This window comes from Natrix helvetica (assembly GCF_964273705.1).
Source record: "Natrix helvetica genome assembly, chromosome: Z".
Taxonomy (NCBI): Eukaryota; Metazoa; Chordata; class Lepidosauria; order Squamata; family Natricidae; genus Natrix; species Natrix helvetica.
In genome coordinates, this window is record NC_138554.1 from 61,847,658 (window position 1) to 61,868,254 (window position 20,597).

At 37.0% G+C, this 20,597-nt stretch overlaps 1 protein-coding gene across 1 annotated transcript in view; it reads right to left on the minus strand.

Annotated features, from left to right (window-relative positions):
• Window positions 1-6,886, minus strand: part of SLC9A3 (solute carrier family 9 member A3) — a 34,832-nt gene extending 27,946 nt beyond the window's left edge. The window contains exons 1-4 of the mRNA XM_081971610.1: window positions 6,624-6,886; window positions 4,290-4,450; window positions 3,014-3,092; window positions 555-732 (exon numbers count right to left, since the gene is read on the minus strand). Coding sequence (XP_081827736.1) covers window positions 555-732; window positions 3,014-3,092; window positions 4,290-4,450; window positions 6,624-6,747 — 542 coding nt within the window. The 5' untranslated portion in view covers window positions 6,748-6,886. The remainder of the gene's footprint in view (window positions 1-554; window positions 733-3,013; window positions 3,093-4,289; window positions 4,451-6,623) is intronic.
• Between the last annotated feature and the right edge of the window lie 13,711 nt (window positions 6,887-20,597).

A 20,597-nucleotide genomic window follows, 5' to 3' on the forward strand; every position in this document is an offset into this window, starting at 1 on the left:
TTGGTAATATTCTGGTGTTTTGAAATGTTACTGGATTATATGTAGTTTTATGTGAAAAGAATCAGCAGCTATGTGACATTGTATTTGGAATAGTTTGCAAGTAGAAAGCATATTACCCATAATTTTAGAATATGTGAAAAGCCAAAAGGCAACTTCTTAATTGACCATTTAAATTCCCTTCTTGATATCCTGCTTCTTCCTACCCTGTTGGATTTATTATTAAACTCAATTTATTATTAATTTATACATCAATGCCCCTGATTTACATACTCTATAGCTGGATTCCACACCTGGCCACAGGCCAGCTAGATAGTCTTGAATTCACAGGTGAATCCATATAGACTCACATTATATACTCATGAATAGGAATTATTTCTTTTTATGTTCTGTAGTTAAATCTTTTTATATGTACAACTTCAAAAAGCTGTGTAAACTGATTCGCAACATGAATACATTCATTTTTAACTTTTAAATACAGCTTACATTTTTGAGTTAGTGAGAAACTGTAAATTAAATGACAATTTCCTCTAGTGAAAAAAATAATAGAAACTTACGCAAGGATGGCAGATAATGAGAGCATCTCAGCTGTCAAGTAGGAAAGATAAGAAACGACAAATACAAATCCAGGCTCAATTATTCTGACATGCTTTGTGAAACGAGTGACAAGCGAGAGCAGAAATGCAAATATAATGCCAATAAAAGCACCTCCAAGGCTCACCACAAAGAAAGATACTGCAATAAAATCACATAAAAATTGAACTTTGTTAATAGAATAGAACAAAACAGAACAGAACAAACAGAACAGAACAGAACAGAATAGAAAGAATAGAATAATTGAGTTGAAAAGGACTTTGGATGTCTTCTAGTTCAACTCTTGCTCAAGTAGAAGATCTATACCATTTCAAAAAATGGCTCTCCAATATCTTCTTAAAAATCTTTTTAAAACATGGATATTTGATACAGGACAAATTACTATTAACTTTTGGGATGATAAGATGCCAAGGAAAGTTTCCTAGGACCTGATTACAATCATAGTTGATTAACAAAGGATTTTGAAACTTTAACTTTATCTTTTATCATCAATGTTCTTCCTATTAATTGTTTTGTCATTAATATATTATATAGATGACAGTTTAGCAATTTGCAAACAGATTTATTAGTTAAAAAATCTGTTTTGCAAGATGTGGGAAATTAATATTGTAGTAATATACCAAACAGTATTCAACTCTGGGAGATAATATGTATATAGGTGTGAGGGTTTTCTTTCCAATTCACTTTTTAAATGACTTGTTTGCTATGTGGTTTTGTTTGTTTGTTTAATCTTTTGATTTTTTTATTTTAGCTTTTTAAAAAATAAAATAAAATATTTGGCAAAAAAGTTTCCAGTGATCAAGAACTCACAGCTTCTGAAAGCAAGCTGTTTCATAAGTTTTTCTATCAAGAGATTTCTTCTTATTTCTAGGTTGGATCTCTCCTTCATAAGTTTCCATCTGTTGCTTCTTGTCCTGCCTTCAAGTGCTTAGGATAATAAGTTGCCTCTTCCTTGTGGCATCCCCTTAGATTTTGGTGGCTATCATGTCAACCCTTATCCTTCTTTTCATTAGATATACCCAGTTCCTGCAATCTGTTTTATATATTTTAGCTTCCAGTGTCCTGATCATTTTTGTTGCTCTTCTCTGCATTCTTTCTAGAGTCTTAACATCTTTTTTGTATCATGGCGACAAAAACTAGATGCAATATTCCAAGTGTGGTCTTACTAAGGCATTATAAAATGGCACTAACACTTCTCATGATCTTGATGCTATTCCTCTGTTAATGAAGCCCAGGACTGTGCTGCCTTTTTTGGCAGCTGCAGCATACTGCTGGCTCATATTTAAGTGTCCATTAGGACTCACAGATCCCTGTCACACTCATTTCTATTGAGCCAGGTACTACCTATTCTGTACCTGTGTATTTGGTTTTTCTAATCTAAGCGTAAAACCTTACTTTTCTCACCATTGAATTTCATTTTGTTGGATAGGGCCCAATGTGCAAGTCTGTCAAGATCCTGGATCTTGAGCTTATCTTCTAAAGTGTTGGCTATTCCTGCAAGCTTGGTGTCATCTGTAAATTTGATGAATTCACCTTCTATCCCCTCATCTGTTATTTATGAAGATGTTGAAGAGTCCTAGACCTAAGAGAGAAACTTGAGATACCCCACTGCCTACTTCCCTCCATGTAGATGTAGTTCCAGTAAGACTACAGGTTCAATGTGGTTGGTCAGCCAATTATGAATCCATTTGATTGTGATGCAGTCTATTCCATATTTTTCTATCTTACCAAATAGTATTTTGTGGTCTACTGCCTTATTGAAGTTTTAGTTACTTTTGCTCTTTAACAGGATTCATATAAAAGTCAAATACAGCTTATGTATATATGGCAAGTATTCATGATAGGAACCCATAAGCAGAAAATATAAATTGTTCAAAAGAAATCAAGCCATCAAGCTGAAGGAAAGTCTGGAATGGTATTGGGCAGAGACTTGGACTAGAAGACCTCCAAGATTCTTTCCAATCCTAACCCTATTATTTTATATTCTGTATTCTAAATGGCAATAAGCTGTCTGTTTGCAAAGTGTGCTCATGGCTCCTAGCCTCAAACCTGTTAGGCAAACAGCCAGCACATTTATTTCAATGTATATTTCAATTATGTGCCTTCTTATTGTCTTGTTATAATCCTTTCCTTCCCAATCTCTCCAATCTACAAGAAGAAAAATAAGAGGGAGAAGGTCCAACATAGGACAACTGTGTATGTATGTGTGTGTATGTATGTATATATATATATATATATATATATATATATATATATATATATATATATATATATATATATATATATATATATATATATATATATATATATATATATATATATATATATATATATATAGTCTGTCTGTCTGCCTGTCTGTCTGTCTGTCTGTCTGTCTCTCTATTTATCTATCTATCATCTACCATCATAAATAGCTACCAACCTATGCCTTTTATGCATTCTACACCGGTCACATATTCAGCTCCTATTGAAACAAAAGACTCAAACACATTATACAGCACCTAAAAGGGAAATAAAATTGTGGTTTTGTGAATAAATAATATGAGACAAAATTAAAACAGAATATTCATTTAAATAAACAAACATTGATGAAATGCTTATGCAAAAAGGTCCCCCCCCCCCCCCCATTCAATCGGATCTCATTCTCAATACTGCCTGGACAAGTCCCTGCAATTTTCTTTTTCAAAAGGGATTTGCCATTGCTTCCTTTCTAGGGTTGAAAGAATGTAGCTTTATGCCTAAAGTGGGACTAGAATTCATACTCTCCCAGTTTTTAGCCTAATGCCTTAATTGCTGTACCAAACTGGCTTCCATATTCAATATCTTAACAAATATCAAATGTATCAAAATCATATTAAAAAGCTAACATATATTTTACTTTATAAAGAATACAGTAAAACAAGGATAGGAATATTTTAGTGTGTACAAAATACAGTAAAAAACGTATGAGGAAACACTAGTTAGTAGTATCACTCAATCTGATCACTCAATATTTTGTATGGGAGAGAGGAGGTGTTAGAAAATTATGAGGCAAAATAAATTGTCTTAAGGATCTAAAAAAACTTAAAATATCTAATTTTCTCCTTAACATTGCATATAAAAATATATTCACAAAGGTCAGCAGGAACCAGAAAATGGATTTCAGTTGGCCCTATGTAATGTTTCGCTCTCTATACATGTGGGAAACATTTTATTATTTAAAAAAATAATGTACAGGTTAAAAATGTTCCCCAATAAGTCTAATAAATTAATTGATTACTTTTTAGTTTAGAACATAAAAATAATGTTGGAAGGAATCTTGAAGGTCTTCTAATTCAACCCATGCATAAGCTGGAGATCCTATAGTCTTTCTCTTCATTAAACTAGACTAGTTGCCTAGTTCCCTTAATTATTCATTGTAGAATTTAGTTTCTTTTGGTTTTTCCTTTTTTCTTTGCTCTTCTCTATATTCTTTCTAGGGCCTCAGCATCTTTTTTCTATCTTGGCAACCAGGATTCGATTCAGATATTCCAAGTGTGGCCTCGCTACTTACTAGTAAAGCAGTGCTATTATTTCTTGTGATCTCGATACTATCTCTCTGCTGATGTTTTAAACATTATTACTTATTTTCAAATCTAAATTTCTTAAACCTAAATTTCTCAATAAATCTGATAATCAATCAGAATTTCAGCAACCAAAGTTTTCAAAGAGAGTCTTACCACAGTTACAGCATCATTGAGCAGTGATTCTCCAAAAACAATTATGAAGAGAACATCATTGACATGAACTTCTTCAAACACAGCGATCACAGCAACAGGATCCACTGCAGCTATTAAACTGCCAAACAAGAGAAAATCTAGCAATCCACTATGAAGTTCACCTAAAAGAATAATGTAGATCATAAAAAACATAGAATTACTGAGCCAAATTGGAAATTCCCATTAGACCCTAAGAAATTAGAAATCTAAATTAAAGTGTTCCCAAAGAATATTGTTTGAATATTTCTAATGAAGGAGAAATAGCTACTTTCTGAGTAATTGACTGCACTAGTGAATTAGCCCTCCAATCTTTCTCTACTCCATTTATGTATTAGCCCCATTTTATTCAGTTTCTTACTGATCTTCATGTTTTAACTTAATGCTAAATGCTTTAATGTTTTTAATGTTCTGTTTTATATTCTTCTTTTACAATGTTGTACATGTTGTAATCCACCCATTCAGTTGATAGTAAAATTGGCAGCATGTAAATTTAATAATTTAAAAAAAAATTAGATTCCACATTATAATCTTGAAGAAATAAGTAAGCTAATATTAATTTTTTCCAATATTAATGGAAATGTAGTCTTTCAGCACATTTAACTACTAAAGCATTGCTAAATTTAGACATATTAACAAAAACTCAATTTCTGTACTGTATAAGAAATGGAAACACTGTTGAAAACTACAAGTAAAAAAGTTCTACATTAGAATATTTTGCATATACTCTAATATAGAATTTCTCCTTCTTTCCATCCTTAAGATATTAAAGAGGAATCAACACATATAAGGCTTGGAAAAACTAAATTCTATCAACAAGGATAGACTACTTTTAGTGAAACTTCAGAAGAAACAACACAAATCTTGCATGTACCTAATCTGATTTTTCTTTAAGCATTCCTTTAAGTCGTGATAAAATACCTGATGCAATGTCTTATAAATGTAAAGATAATAATTTTCTTACAAGCTAAAGTTTCTTTCTTGTATTCACTGACAAACTCATTGTCAGTACCCTTTTTATTTTGAGTCAAAAGTCCAGCATCTGCAACAATTTCACTGTCAAATAGTAAACACCAAGAAATGTAAAATCTCTTTTACTATGATCCTGGTCATATTTCTGTAGCAACAATAACATTATTCTATCATACGTGTTAGTCTTTGACCACCAGAGGTGTTGGACTCCCATTTCTGCTTTCCCTAACCAGCATAGTTAATGATTGTGAGGACCCCAGATTGGATTTCATTATCCTGTTGAAGGTAACCTAAGCATAAATCAAACAGTGTTGATTTGTGAGGATTATCCTTAACTACCAATCTGACAGAGTCCTTACCAGCCATCACTGACATTTGACTTTGAATTGGTTTCCTGATTTTTCAATTTGTTTATTCCTCCAGACACTGAATGGCTAGTTTTGGTAAATTGAAGAATTTATAAGATTAGCTTGATTTGATTTATTATAAGAAATGATCCATTAATGAACACAATTCGTGAAGATAGGACAATTAATTCCAGCCATTAAGAAAAAAGATAATGAAAGATCTAATTGAAGAAAATCGAGCTTTAAAAGAACCAATTTCTCAGCTTATAATAGCTATCAATTGCATGTATACATGGCTGAATCAATTCTGTTTATATCTATGTGTCTGTGGGTGGCCGATTTGTCAGATATACATAAGCAGTATCTACATACCATTCAAAAGAGTCAATCAACAAAAGAGGAACAAAAATACCAAAATACCTCCTTGCCACAAATCCAGATGAGCAGAGACCAGAATTAACATCAATATTAACATCAGGCCACAATCAAGGAATAAATAATATCCCAATCAAGGAACTACCAATTCAAACAAAGCTAACAGTAAACAAAGCATAATAAAGGAAATATCAAGATTACTCCCACCAACATTGAAAAAGCAAGTCAGTAGCACATAAAATATACATCCCTTTTAGCACTCATGATGTTATCTAGTTTGGTAATGAAACAGCTGCAAGAAAACCACCAGGCTTAGAAGAGCACTAAGGATTCCACATGGCCATATATTTTATTTAAATCAATTATAGTTACCAAGAAATATTTGGAAATAGTAATGTGCGCCCATTTATGGTTGGTGCCACAAATACTTCATGTTTAAGGAAATATCATTTGTGGTATTTGCTGTATATCATGTTTAATCATTTAGAATTCAAATACAAACTGGTATTTCTTTGTGTAGCATCCTCTATCCTTTATTGAAAGGTGCAAATTACTTTGAATTGCTAATAATGAAATAACAGTGTGCCTGGAAATTCAGCCTTACCCATTATTCCACTAAGATAGATTCCATAAAGGGAGAGGCCTGTTGTAGCAGCATTCCAGATGGTCCCAATGACAGCATATAGAAGAATTGTCCCTAAGTTGCCAAAGAATAGTCGGTTTGGCATGAAGTATCCCGCATCTAACACAATGGGTGGCAACAGGTAGAAGAAAAAAACTGTTGGCGTAAGGGTGAAGGAGGCAATATGGTCAGCTGCATATACAATGCCACCCAGGAAGATGCCAAGGACAATGAGGAGAACACTTTCTGGAACCACAGAGGTAACTTTATGGGACAGGTGGAAAACTGAAAAAAGAGATAAATTGCTTGAGTAAATAACAAGAAAAATAATTAACATGCAGAGTTTATAATATATTTAAGGCAGTATCTATTTGAATAGAACAAATTGCCAACCCAAACTGCTTTCCCTGGACAATTATTGCTCATTCCCTTTTAGTCCAATTGCTAGACGTTACACTTTTGCCTATGGATAACATGTTTTTAAAGAATACAGAAATACAGTAGTTCTCATTTAGCAGAATTGGGACTGGCAGCACTGTCACTATGTAGGAAATCACTTGACTGCAACTGTGCTTTCCTTTTCCCGTTTGCTTGTTTTTTGGAATGCTTATTAAATCTCTGTGCTGGTTTCCAGGATCTCAGGCTTCATGCGCAAATGCTCAGCAATCCATTCCACCCTTCCTCACCCCACCCCATCCCAGTTCAATGGCAAGTTGAATAGCAATACAATTTGAAAGGAATCAAGCGGTTCAATCTTGGGAGACTCTGCAGAAGAGTCTTGATGTGAAGTTCGGAAAACTCAGCTTAAAGATGAGAAACTCTGCATTCTGGAATTTCACCAGCATCTTATAGGGAGGTTGTTGAAAGCCTGGGACAAGAAGAAATTGCCCATCCAGGCAGGAATGAAGAAAGCGTGTGCATAACAATTATGTAATGATTGTGGACTGAGTTTAGGAATGAGCAGGCAATCAGATTTGGCCAAATAAAGGTATCTTCAAGTTGTAATAAAAAGAGAAAAAAAAACACTTTAAAAGAACCATTTTTTGTGAAGAGTCAAGTTGCAATTAGAACATAGAATAAGTTGTTGAAATGGATCCAGGAGATCTTCCAGTCCAACCTCCTGCTTGAGCAAGACAGTCTTATATCATTTCAGACAAATGGTTGTCTAGTCTCTTTTCGAAAGCCTTCAGTGATGAAAAACCCACAACTACTGAAGGCAAGATATTCCATTAGTTGATTGCTCTCACTGTTAGGAAATTTCTGCTTAATTCTAGATTGCTTCTTTCCTTGGTTAGTTTGCAATCATTGTTTCTTGTCCTGCCTTTTGGTACTTTGTAAAATAATTTGACCCCCTCATCTTTGTAGGAGCCTCTCAAATATTGGAACACTGCTATCGTGTCTCCCATAGTCTTTCTTTTCATTAGACTCTACCTAATTCCTATAACCATTCTTTATATGTTTTAGCCTCCAGCCTCCTAATCATTTTTGTTGCTCCTCAGCACTCTTTCCAGAGTCTCAACATCTTTTTTATATTATATTGTTCGGGAAACAAGCCTCTGCTGGATTGTGGGTTTGCAGTTTCTTCCTTTTAATTAGCATATGGGATAATGAAAAGTGAACAGCAAACTAAATTAACCAAGAATTAATATCTGCCTGTTTCTTTACAACACTGACAAACAAATTAGACAGGAAAACGTATTTTGACCAAGACATTCAAAGATTTTCTCTTGTTCTATTTCTTCGGGCACAGGAGGAAATAAACAAGGAAATTCTCCCCTTTTACCTGGATTCATCTCCCTGTTAGTATCTGGCCTACATCACAAAATATTTCCATTAATCTTAGAATTTGCAAGACACATACCAAAGAATGAAAACATCAAGATAGGCACCCAGACTTTAATAAAGATTAGAAAAGATTCACCTGATGAACACCACAGATTGCAAGACCAACTTGAATTTTCAGCTACCAGACTGCTATCTCTGAATAACCATATAACTGACTGAATTCATATTAGGACTGATACTATATTAGTTTATTGAAACATGAGGATAATTAAAAAAATGAATATTGATCTTTATTTTTTAACCATTGCTATGTTTTTGCCTATTACCAATATGTGCATTTATTATTGGTATATCATGTATTTACAGCACGTATGGATGTGTTGTAAACACACGACCTTATTAAACTTATAAAGTAAAACTTCAGGGAATACTTGCAGAAGATTGAGGGTGCAAATGGTGAGGGTTGAAGTTTGTTGGGGTAACTTGCTCTGTGCTCATGACTTTTAACCATTCCACACAGAACAGACTTATGTGGCTAAGTTAAGCATGCTAAGCAATGCCAATACTAAGGCATTGCTTTCTGTTTCAATACAAAGATCAATTTCTTTCTCTCAAGCAACCATCTTCCATAAAATAATCTGGTTGGCAATAAAGATATTTTTCTCCTTCCCTGTTCAATGCACATCACCTGCCTAATATCTTCCATACCGTCAAAGGACAGACCACCACAAATTAAAGTCAAGCAAGCCTTATGACGATCCAAATTGATCCAAAGGTACCACAACTATTTGAAATCTCTTTATTGATGTTCAGAATCCAATAAATTGGTCCTGTGTAAAGGGGGAAATTGTTGGAAATTTAAAGGCCTCTGATCTGCCTCCCCTTTTGGCATCTCGCTGTCTCCATCAAAGAATAGGACTTTCCTCAGGGTAAGGAAGATGCCAGATCTTCTTATAATAAATCCAAACATAGAGAGGAATATATATATTTGAGGGAGAGGGTGATCTTCCTTTCTGGATTTCACATATACCACAGGAATAAAGCCCAGGTAGGAGCACTTCAATTTGAACATGAAAAGACACTAAAAACAGCATGTACACCCCCAAACTCACACCAATGATAAAACTAAGTCTCTGCATCCCATTCTTTCTGTAGACTCCCCTCCAAAACAAATCTCTTTATTCTTCAGAATAAATTAATCTCCGTTCTCACAGTATGTCTGGATTTTATTTTTTGATTTGTTCTGGCACCACCCTCATGAAACCCCCAAATTGTATTCTTCCAACAATAGGAACCCATTTTTATCACTGTGTAAGTCTGGTATTGCAATTCTTGGTTCTCCAGTTTATCCAGCAAACAAAACATTCCTTCTTTACATGCATGGCATTTATTTTTATAAGCTTTGTTCGATTCTCTGTATTGCTTCCACTTGTTAGTTAACATGATTTTTGAATAAACCAATTTGACCTTTATCTTAGAAAGTTGTGTTTTTCCTGTTTTCTGCAGATCATTAAAGCCAAAATCATAAGATGAGCTTGGGATGTCTCTGAAACTTTAAATCAGTTATTGAAAGAAATTAGTAGTGCTTCTGATCTTTAAAAGGCAAGGCTATTGAGAATTGTTTCCTCAGAATAAAACTTCCAGCTCCCAAACCAAATTTTAGAAATTCATTCCAGACTAAAGTAAGAAGTTCCTGACCTTCTAGAAAAATTGTCTTCCCAGAAATAAAGCAAAATAATAGGTAAATCATGGAAGGAAGTCTTTGGAGGAAAAGGTGTGTAATTCCTTGCAACTATCCCAATTCCTTGAATGACTTTTATGGCCACTAGATGCCAGTGTTGCACTGATGATCCTACCTAGTGAGGGGGAAAGGTATCAAAAGAGTTTGATCCTAGAATTGTGACATTCAAGCAATATACATAAGCAATTTGTGTCCTTCAGCACAACTCTTTAACTTTTGTAAAGATCTGAAAACCCCGAGACAGGATCTAAAGAGAACTTCTCTTCAGTAGTGTCACTGAAGACTCCTTCTTCAGGAGAAGGCGTCTCTTAAGAACGCTAAGCCAGAAATTTGTACATGCAATCATTCAAAGAACAAAGTGTTTCTCAATAGGTTAAAGATTAATTCTTAATGTCATCAGAGTTTTGAGAACAATGGATATCTGTATTTAGATACTTCCCAGTGCAAAGAATCAACAATGAACAGCCTAACACTCAAACAACCTGAAAGATGCAGACATTTTTAGGACAAAAAGTGATCATTTTTTTCTGTCAACAAGGTGGCACTGAGTGGGAGACAAAATACTAGAAAATACTAGCAATTTACCAGTTGTTGCTGTTTAACCATTTTGTCCAATGAACAGTAAAACAATAAAGGTTCCCAGGATAATTAACAAACATTATATTGAATATGAATATATATATATATTGAGCCCACGCTTGAAGATGGCAGGTGAGATCCTGCCGAAACGTTGCAAAGACAATCTCAACCTTACACGGGAAAAGACCCAAATACAACAAAACCAGCATATACATACGTATGTATGTATGTATGTATGTATGTATGTATGTATGTATGTATGTATGTATGTGTGTTACAACCCTTGGTATGCCCAAATATGGGAGAGAGCTCACTACTCCCTCTTTCTGTCATTCGGCTCATCACAGAAAACCATCCAGACAGAAAACCATATTTTTATTTTTAATGTTGCCTTTTTATATTTGTGTTGTATTTGTGCTGATAAATAAATGAAGGGAGACTAGTATGGATCCATTTCAAGCTATTTAGCTCTCATCAGCTAGCCATACCCTTACTGGGATTCGAACCAGGGCTGTATTGCATATTAGGCCGATGTAATTGCCACTAAGCCACAGGCTCTCCTCCTTTATCAGCTAAGCCAGGGAAATAGGTATGTATTTGTGTTACAACCCCTGGTATGCCCAAATATTTGTAACACAAATACATACCTATTTCCCTGGCTTAGCTGATAAAGGAGGAGAAATGGATCCATACTAGTCTCCCTTTATTTATTTATCAGCACAAATACAACACACATGTGTGTATGTATGTATGTATGTGTATATAATACACATACAAAATATTTTATATATAGAACAGAGCAGAACACAATGGAATAGAATAGAATGATACTTTGCTACTTTTTGTCAGACCTGCAATTTGACCACTTGAGCCCTACTTCATTTCACTTTGATGGCAGCCTGCCATAAAACATGGAGAGGAGGAATAGAAGATAGGAAGGGGAGATGACAGAAACCAGAAGTGCCATCCAGAGACAATGGTTGAAAGATCCAAGGACACAAGTCTAAGAATCGAATGTGAAAGTTCCATCCAAAGAGGTGCCAAATTGTGCAATTGTTAACAAACACCTCATTTGAACCTTATTGGACACCACCAAGATAACCAAAGGGAGAAGCTTGGGAGAAGTGAAAGTTACTGGGATTATGCAAGAAATTCACAGATCTGGCTTTGCTATGCTGTAACCACTTGACTTTACTAAAAGTATACCTTTCACTACAGATGAAGTTGAGGGTCTTTCTTTCCTGAATGTACAAGCTGGGATAGGTCTGCCATTAAGCTAGATCTGCAGTAATGATTCATCTGGAGACCCGGATGACCAGATGAGGGAGACCATGCATGGAATTTTATTGGATTTGTGAGAACCTAGAAATGCACAAGGTGTTAATAGGAAGTGAACATGGATTTGTTAAAAATACATTATGTCAAACAGTGCCACCACCACATGGATTTGCAGTTGGCTGACCAACTACAAACTATAAATGCATTAAAATGGCAGAGATAACAAATCCATAGGGCACCAAAAATAGAAGAAAAGCCTAGTTCAATTGCAGCAAAGAACCAAGTCTTTGAAATACTAGTGATTGAATCAGGAGGGGGGAACTATTTGTCTGGTATGGAATAAGGACTCCTACCAAAGCCTTTGGACTAGAAGGCTCCTAGGTCCCTTCCAGCTATATTATTCTATGTTTTTAGTAATATAATAAAGGAATCATTAATTACAATAATTGTATCTGGATGATTAATGCAAGTATTGAATACCAAAACTTGATCTATGTTTTGGTATTTAATTCTTAAACCAAAGAAAAGTCATGTTTACAGTTTTTTGCACAGTAAAAGAGGAAATTGATTTGTATTAAGGTATTAAGGTAGTTGTTTAATGATTACAATTGGGACTGGCAACTCAATTGTTAAGCAAAAAAGTTGCTGAGTAAAACATGACTGTGCTTATGGTCTTACTTCAGCTATCCTTTGCTACAAAGATAGTAAAACTGAGGATTAGTTGCAAAGTTATCTTTTCAACACCATCATAACTGTGAACAGTTGCTGTATGAAGCAAAGTCTACTTTTAAACATGTGGTTTGCCTGTGTCCCCTGTCTTTGTTTCTATCCATTCATCTTTTTTGGAAGAGAGCAATCCAGGCAGTTTACATATTTCCCCCTGATTTTAATCCCATAATTTAACCAGTGTAAGATAACTTCAAGAAGGTGGCTGCACCCAAATAGTCTTGTAAACTAAATAAAAATTTGAATTTATGTCTATGGCTTAGACTAAGGCCTTCATTACCATGGTACATATGTTCTTATCAGTATAATTTTATTTGTTTAATAAAACAAAAATTGCTTTAAAAAAAAGAAGCTGGTTAATATTTGATTGACTTCAACCTCTCTCAGAATTTTATTCTTTGTTACACACATTTAACAATAATCTGGAATTCTTATAGCATTGTAATAAGTTCATTAAATTAATGATTTATGAGGTTGTTCCCTCTAAGAGAGTAAATTAACAAACCTACATTAACATTTTAAAAGGAAACTACCATTTTTGGATCACCAGGTCAATGTTTCTAATTTGTCATTTGAACTTTAAGGCTAACTATAGACTTAACCGCTAAAGGCACCTATTAGTATGTAGAATAAATGGAAGGAGGTTCAAAATTCTACAACATATACATTGAGCATATTTTAATATTTTATAATGAAAAACATACTAGTATGAAGTGTGTTATAACCTGAAATTCTAAGCAGTGTAACTTTTTTTAATGTTCTATTGTTCACTTTTTCAAGACAAAAAATATATAATTTGATTAATATCAACTAAAGAATAAGAAGACATAGGTTTATACAAGATTAACATAGTGCATATCAATAGCAAGTAATAGAATTTGACTGACGTATTTATTTGACTAGCTCTACTTTGTTTTTAGGGGTACTCTATATCAGGCAGCAAAAAGCTCAGACTTGCACTTTCATTAAGGTTGGTATACTGATTATGCTTGGGGAAATATATCGTCTATCAGCCAGCCCTGCACAAACTCTGGAATGTGGGGATGGTTCAAGTGAATCAAACCCTCACTCTAAGATTCTTGGTGCTCTCTGAGCTTGGTTACTCAACCTTAAGTTCAAGCCTGAGCTACAAACTTTGCCTTTTGCCACGCAGTATTCTCACCTCTAAGCATTTTTGCTGGAGCAGAACTTAATCAACACTTTGGTTTACCACAGAATGAATAAGAAAAAGACTGAAAAAGAAAGAAGGGTTTTCAGGATAGATCAGACTAAACAGGGTGTTCATCTTTCTCTGTGGCAATGGATGCAGTCAGGTAATCTTATTTTTCTGAGCCACAAACTGACATTACTTTTCTGTTTTGTGAGACATTTCTTCCATCCTGTAAATATAAGTTTTTTTAAATTTATTGAGACAGGATGCATTTATTTACAGTACATTAGTTTAATGTGAATCATTTGACCGACCACTTTATCCACATTTCTCTTCTGTTAAACCTATATAGCTGAAGACAAAGATTGCTAAAGTGAGTGTGAAACGGCTTTTTTATATGTGATACAAAAATACATAGAAGATGAATAAAGATCAATAAAACAAACCAAAATTGATAAAGATAATTTTATGAAGGTGGGAAGGGAGAAGAAGGTAGGGGATCTTTACAAAGAGATATTTATCAAACGTCAGGTGATAGGTTAGTTCAAAATTATTTCTTGGCTTCCTGAAATCAAAGTTCTTCCTGAAGTCAAAATAGGCACTCAGATGGTGCAAAAGATGGATGTTTATATACCTCTCCTTTGTCTGATCTGGATTCAGCTGCTCAGGCAAAATTGGCTGATTGTTCATCATTTTAAATTCTATTTCAGCAAAAGTTGTTCCAGGGTTGCAGAAATACTATGCTACTAAGGTCTAAGGGCACCCTACCTTATGTGCCAAATTATGTTTCTGTAAGGCCTAGGGTGGGACACGGTGGCTCAGTGGCTAAGACGCTGAGCTTGTCGATCAGAAATGTTGGCAGCTCAGCGGTTTGATTCCCTAGCGCCATGTAACTCCCGTTACTTTCTCAGCTTCTGCCAACCTAGCAGTTTGAAAGCATGTAAAAAATGCAAGTAGAAAAATAGGGACCACCAAGGTAACAGCATTCCATGCGCCTTTGGCATTTAGTCATGCCGGCCACATGACCTTGGAGACGTCTTCGGAAGCGCTAGCTCTTTGGTTTCGATGAGCACTGCCCCCTAGATTCGGGAACGACTAGCACATATGTGCAAGGGAACCAGTGGTGGGTTCCTACCGGATCGCACCGGATCGCGCGATCCGGTTGGAGAATGAACCCAGAAGTGATTTCCTGCCCCGCCCCCTTGGCGTTTTTTGCATCGGGGCTGACTCCCCGCCACCACCGCTGCCCGATGATTCCGATGATTCCGGGGGCCATCCAGGAAGAGGAGGAACGCAAGGGGGGACCCTGCCCCCCCCACTGATGGCCGAATCTCGACGCTGCTCCACGGAATCCTCCCGTTCCTCCTCTCAAAGATCTTTTGGGAAGGGAAAGAACTGCGAGGGGGAAAAGCCTCCCATTGAAAACAGCGCTGAGTGAGGTGGGGAATCCTCCCGTTCCTCCTCTCAAAGATCTTTTGGGAAGGGAAAGAACTGCGAGGGGGAAAAGCCTCCCATTGAAAACAGCGCTGAGTGGGGTGGGGAATCCTCCCGTTCCTCCTCTCAAAGATCTTTTGGGAAGGGAAAGAACTGCGAGGGGGAAAAGCCTCCCATTGAAAACAGCACTGAGTGAGGTGGGGAATCCTCCCGTTCCTCCTCTCAACGATCTTTTGGGAAGGGAAAGAACTGCGAGGGGGAAAAGCCCCCCATTGAAAACAGCGCTGAGTGAGGTGGGGAATCCTCCCGTTCCTCCTCTCAACGATCTTTTGGGAAGGGAAAGAACTGCGAGGGGGAAAAGCCTCCCATTGAAAACAGCGCTGAGTGAGGTGGGGAATCCTCCCGTTCCTCCTCTCAACGATCTTTTGGGAAGGGAAAGAACTGCGAGGGGGAAAAGCCTCCCATTGAAAACAGCGCTGAGTGGGGTGGGGAATCCTCCCGTTCCTCCTCTCAAAGATCTTTTGGGAAGGGAAAGAACTGCGAGGGGGAAAAGCCTCCCATTGAAAACAGCGCTGAGTGAGGTGGGGAATCCTCCCGTTCCTCCTCTCAACGATCTTTTGGGAAGGGAAAGAACTGCGAGGGGGAAAAGCCTCCCATTGAAAACAGCGCTGAGTGAGGTGGGGAATCCTCCCGTTCCTCCTCTCAACGATCTTTTGGGAAGGGATAGAACTGCGAGGGGGAAAAGCCTCCCATTGAAAACAGCGCTGAGTGGGGTGGGGAATCCTCCCATTCCTCCTCTCAACGATCTTTTGGGAAGGGATAGAACTGCGAGGGGGAAAAGCCTCCCATTGAAAACAGCGCTGAGTGAGGTGGGGAATCCTCCCGTTCCTCCTCTCAACGATCTTTTGGGAAGGGAGGCTTCTCAAAATGGGTTTCTCTTTGCACCCTTCAATCCGTCTCTCTCTCCCTCTGACGTCCCCCAATGGCTCAGCGTGAAAAACTGGTGGGAACAGTGCAGAGGAAAAGGAGGAGGAAGGAAAGGGGGGAGAGAAATGGGGGGGGAGGAAGAGAGAGAGAGAAAGAGTGACACCCAAAGGGGGGAAGTTGGGAGACCTCCCTCTAAATACTGATGCCCTCTGCTTTTGGGGGGGAAAGGAGAGGAGGGTCCTTGGTGAACCTCTACCCCCTATTCCCCCTATCCCAGTTAAGCCAGCTAGGTTTGGGACCCAGCCTTTCTAACTTCATTTGGGATCTTCTAACATCCCACTCCCACCCAGTCACAAGGCCAGCAAGCCACTCCCACCTGGTCACATTGCTGGCAAGCCACTCCCACCCGGTCACATGGCTGGCAAGCCACTCCCACAAAGCAGGCCACACCCACAGAGTAGGTTCCAAAAAATTTTGAAACCCACCACTGAAGGGAACCTTTACCTTTAAGTCCTGGCAAGTTCTTTGGGGCTGTAACTCAGCTCAGTGAAGGATTCTAATAGGCTTCTGTTGGCTTTGAGGTTGCAGTGGTAATCCCATTAAGAAAATTTAGTTCATTATTCACTTAGGATAAAAAAATAGTTGCAAAGACGGGAAGCTCGGATCCCTAGACCTACAATTATTGCAATTTGAGAGAGGGGTTAAATTCAGGTTTTTTCTCTTTCTCTGGCTGGTCAAAGGTAACTTTTTAATATTGTGCCTGTTCAAAAGGTGGAGGGTGGGAAATCTACAGACACCTCACCTAGGTCAGGTTCACAAAAGGCATCCTATTTCTGATTCCTCTTACAGTTAGGGTGATTAACATTGATAGGATTTGCAATCCCTGTTTAGCCTTCTAACAAATATCAGGAGTTTGGTTGATTGGGCACCATTTGTCTGAGATGGTACAAAGACTCCTGCCTTGTAAAGCCAGGGTTTGTGTGCAGGGTTGGACTAGAAGACCTCCAACATCCCTTCCAGCCCTATGATTCTAAGATATTTTAGACTTCCTTTATCTTTCTACAGTGTAAGTTTTATCTTATAAGCAGCACTGACACAAAATATGAGCATAAGTTCACACCTCTGTGTGGTTGAGGGAAACAATTTATTGGAAGAACTTGGAAATGAATTACATTTCATGCTCTTAATTATTTTAGCTAAATACATAATAAATTTCTCAAGTGTAGCACCACAGGCTACACATAGCATTTAGTTTTATTAGGTCCTTTTTCAATAAAAATGTTAAGAGGCCAGTAATAAAAGTAAGTGGAATTAGCAGAACTAAATTAAAAATAGTTGCCTTGGGTATACATAAACTCATGTCAGCTGACGCTGCAACTGAAAATAAAACAGCACTGAAAAACATTGTCAAGGACACTTAATTCTCTGTTAAAATTCACTTTTTCATTTACAATTTGAAAGTAGAACCAATAATTAACAAATATTTGATACGGTCCTTTTAAAAAGTGTTTAAATTGTGCTTTGTGGGAGGAGAAAAATCAATCTTGAAGATTCCTCTCTTGAGTTACCCTTTCCCAATTTATCATAATTGACCAGCATCAGTATCTTCCACTGTGCCATCATTTTTTGCACAAAGCTTCTGACATTTCTACCAAAATTATTTTTTCTAGACACTTGATCATGTGGCAGGGGGTCAAATGCCTTTTTGTAATGAATCCATGTTACATTCAAGTTGGTCTTCCTTGTCTTGCAGTTTCCAAAATAATTTTTGTCAATTAGAAGTTGATCTGTTCCTGTGCTGTTTATGTGGTTTCCTTTCTACTTAGGTAGAAGAAGCTTGTTTTCAACTAGATGCTGTTGGACTGCATCTGCTACCATACCAGTTAGCAATTTGAAAGTTTTTTGTAAGCAGGCAATTGTTCTGCAATTGCCTGGTGCTGCATCTTTGGTTGGATCTTTTATTATCAGTAGTTTTTGCCAGATGTTAGCCACTCTTCAATTTTAGCTCCTTGCTAAATGTTTTAAACTGCTTGGCAACAAGTGAGGGTAGTTTGAGTTTCAGCCAAAATCCATGCAGTTTATCTTCATGTGCTGCTGACAATTTTTTGGTGTTGTTCTTTTCTCCACCAGTTCTGCTGTTGTTACCAGCTCTTCCATTTCAGCTTTCTTTTTTTCTTATCCACTTCATTTAACCAAGCTGCATTCATATTGTATTTCTTTGGAATATTCCATATCTGTACCAGTGATGGGTTGCCAATTTCGTTACCACTGGTTCGGGCATGCTCCTGCACGCAGAAGCATCCAGGTAGGTGGGCAGACCCTCCTGCCGCCGCTACTACTAGTTCGGGCCGAACTGGCAGCAATCTACCTCTGATCTGTACCCAGAACTGCACTGTTTCTTCTTTGTTAGATGATGATTGGTTCACTGCAGTTGTTTTATTTATGAATTTGTGAAAAGATTTGTGATTGGATTGAAATTGGATTGAAAAGATTTGTGATTGGACCGGATGGATTACACCCCAGAGTTCTGAAGGAACTAGCAGTCGAGATCTCAGAACCACTGAATTATATCTTTCAGAGATCCTGGAACACCGGGGAACTACCAGAGGACTGGAAAAGAGCTGATGTGGTTCCCATCTTCAAAAAAGGGAAAAAATTAGATCCAGGAAACTACAGACCTATCAGCCTGACCTCAATACCAGGAAAGATTCTGGAAAAAATAACCAAGCAACGAATTTGCGAACACCTAGAAGCAAACAAAGTAATAGCCAAAAGCCAACATGGATTTGTCAAAAACAGATCATGCCAGACTAATCTTATTGCATTCTTTGATAATGTGACAAAATTAATGGACCAGAGGAATGCCATTGATATAGTTAACTTGGACTTCAGTAAGGCTTTTAATAAGGTAGACCATTACCTACTACTAGATAAAGTAGAAGAATGTGGGTTAGACAGCATCACCACCAGATGGATTCGTAACTGGCTGACCAACCGCACTCAACGTGTAGTCCTCAATGGAACTGCATCTACATGGAGGGAGGTATGCAGTGGAGTACCCCAAGGCTCTGTTTTAGGCCCAGTACTCTTCAACATCTTCATCAATGATTTGGATGAGGGAATAAATGGGGAACTCATCAAATTTGCAGATGACACCAAGCTGGCAGGAATAGCCAACACTCCAGAAGATAGGCTTAAGATACAGAAGTATCTTGACAAACTTGAACATTGGGCACTATCTAATAAAATGAAATTCAATGGTGAAAAGAGTAAGGTTCTACATTTAGGCAACAAAAATGGAATGCACAGGTACAGTATAGGTGGTACCTTGCTCAGTAGTAGTAACCATGAGAGGGATCTTGGAGTCCTAGTGGACAACCATTTAAATATGAGCCAGCAGTGTGAAGAAGCTGCCAAAAAAGCCAACACAGTCCTAGGCTGCCTCAAATTACAAGGAAGTAAATTGCAGTTGAATATCAGCAGAACAATACTAATAGTAGTTGTTCAATGGTGGGAGGACTGCCTCGCAGATACCAGTAGTAGAAAATCCTTCAGTAGAAAATTTTAATCAGAGATGGGATGGCCACCTGCAGGGGGCTGCAGTGGTAAGTTTATTTATTAGTCCATGTTGAGTTAGATGATCTCAAATTTGTTTTCCTATTTCTTGTGATAGAAGCGGTACTTTCAAACATGGGCATGGCTATCCCAATATATTTTGCCTAATGATGTAAAATCAATTCCGTTTTCTCATAGTATGCTGATAGATCTGTCAAGTTTATCTCAGTTTAAACTACTTCAAGAAATTTTGAAGGAAAAAAATGGGGAATTCATTAATTCCTATTGGAGAGATGTAGTATTAACAGTTTTTTCTAAATAGCTTGACTTAGTCAAAATAAAGATCTCAACTGCAAATAAATAAAAACAAAAAAATATCACCACCATGCTGTATTGCATAAGAAGACTGGACTGTTATATCAGAAAACTATCATATAAATGTTTATCTCAATTCCAGAAACACACAATAAATAGTTTTATAGAGGTGATGTAATATTTGCTGAGTCATAAAGGCTCAACCTATAAATATTATAGCATTCAATAGAACTTACACTGGTTCTTTTCAGTTTAGAAAGCAATTTAAATGAGTATTTTTTGTTTGGAATGAAATAAGAGCTGAACTAGAAAGATTGTGAACTTTCTTTTTTGCCTCTACCTGAATAATAAGATAAGATGTCTCAATTGTGGCTACACTAATATTCTGGATTTTTCTATTTAATTTTTAAAAGCAATAAAATATAGTTATATAGGTCTACCTATTGTCAATATCTACCTATTGCCA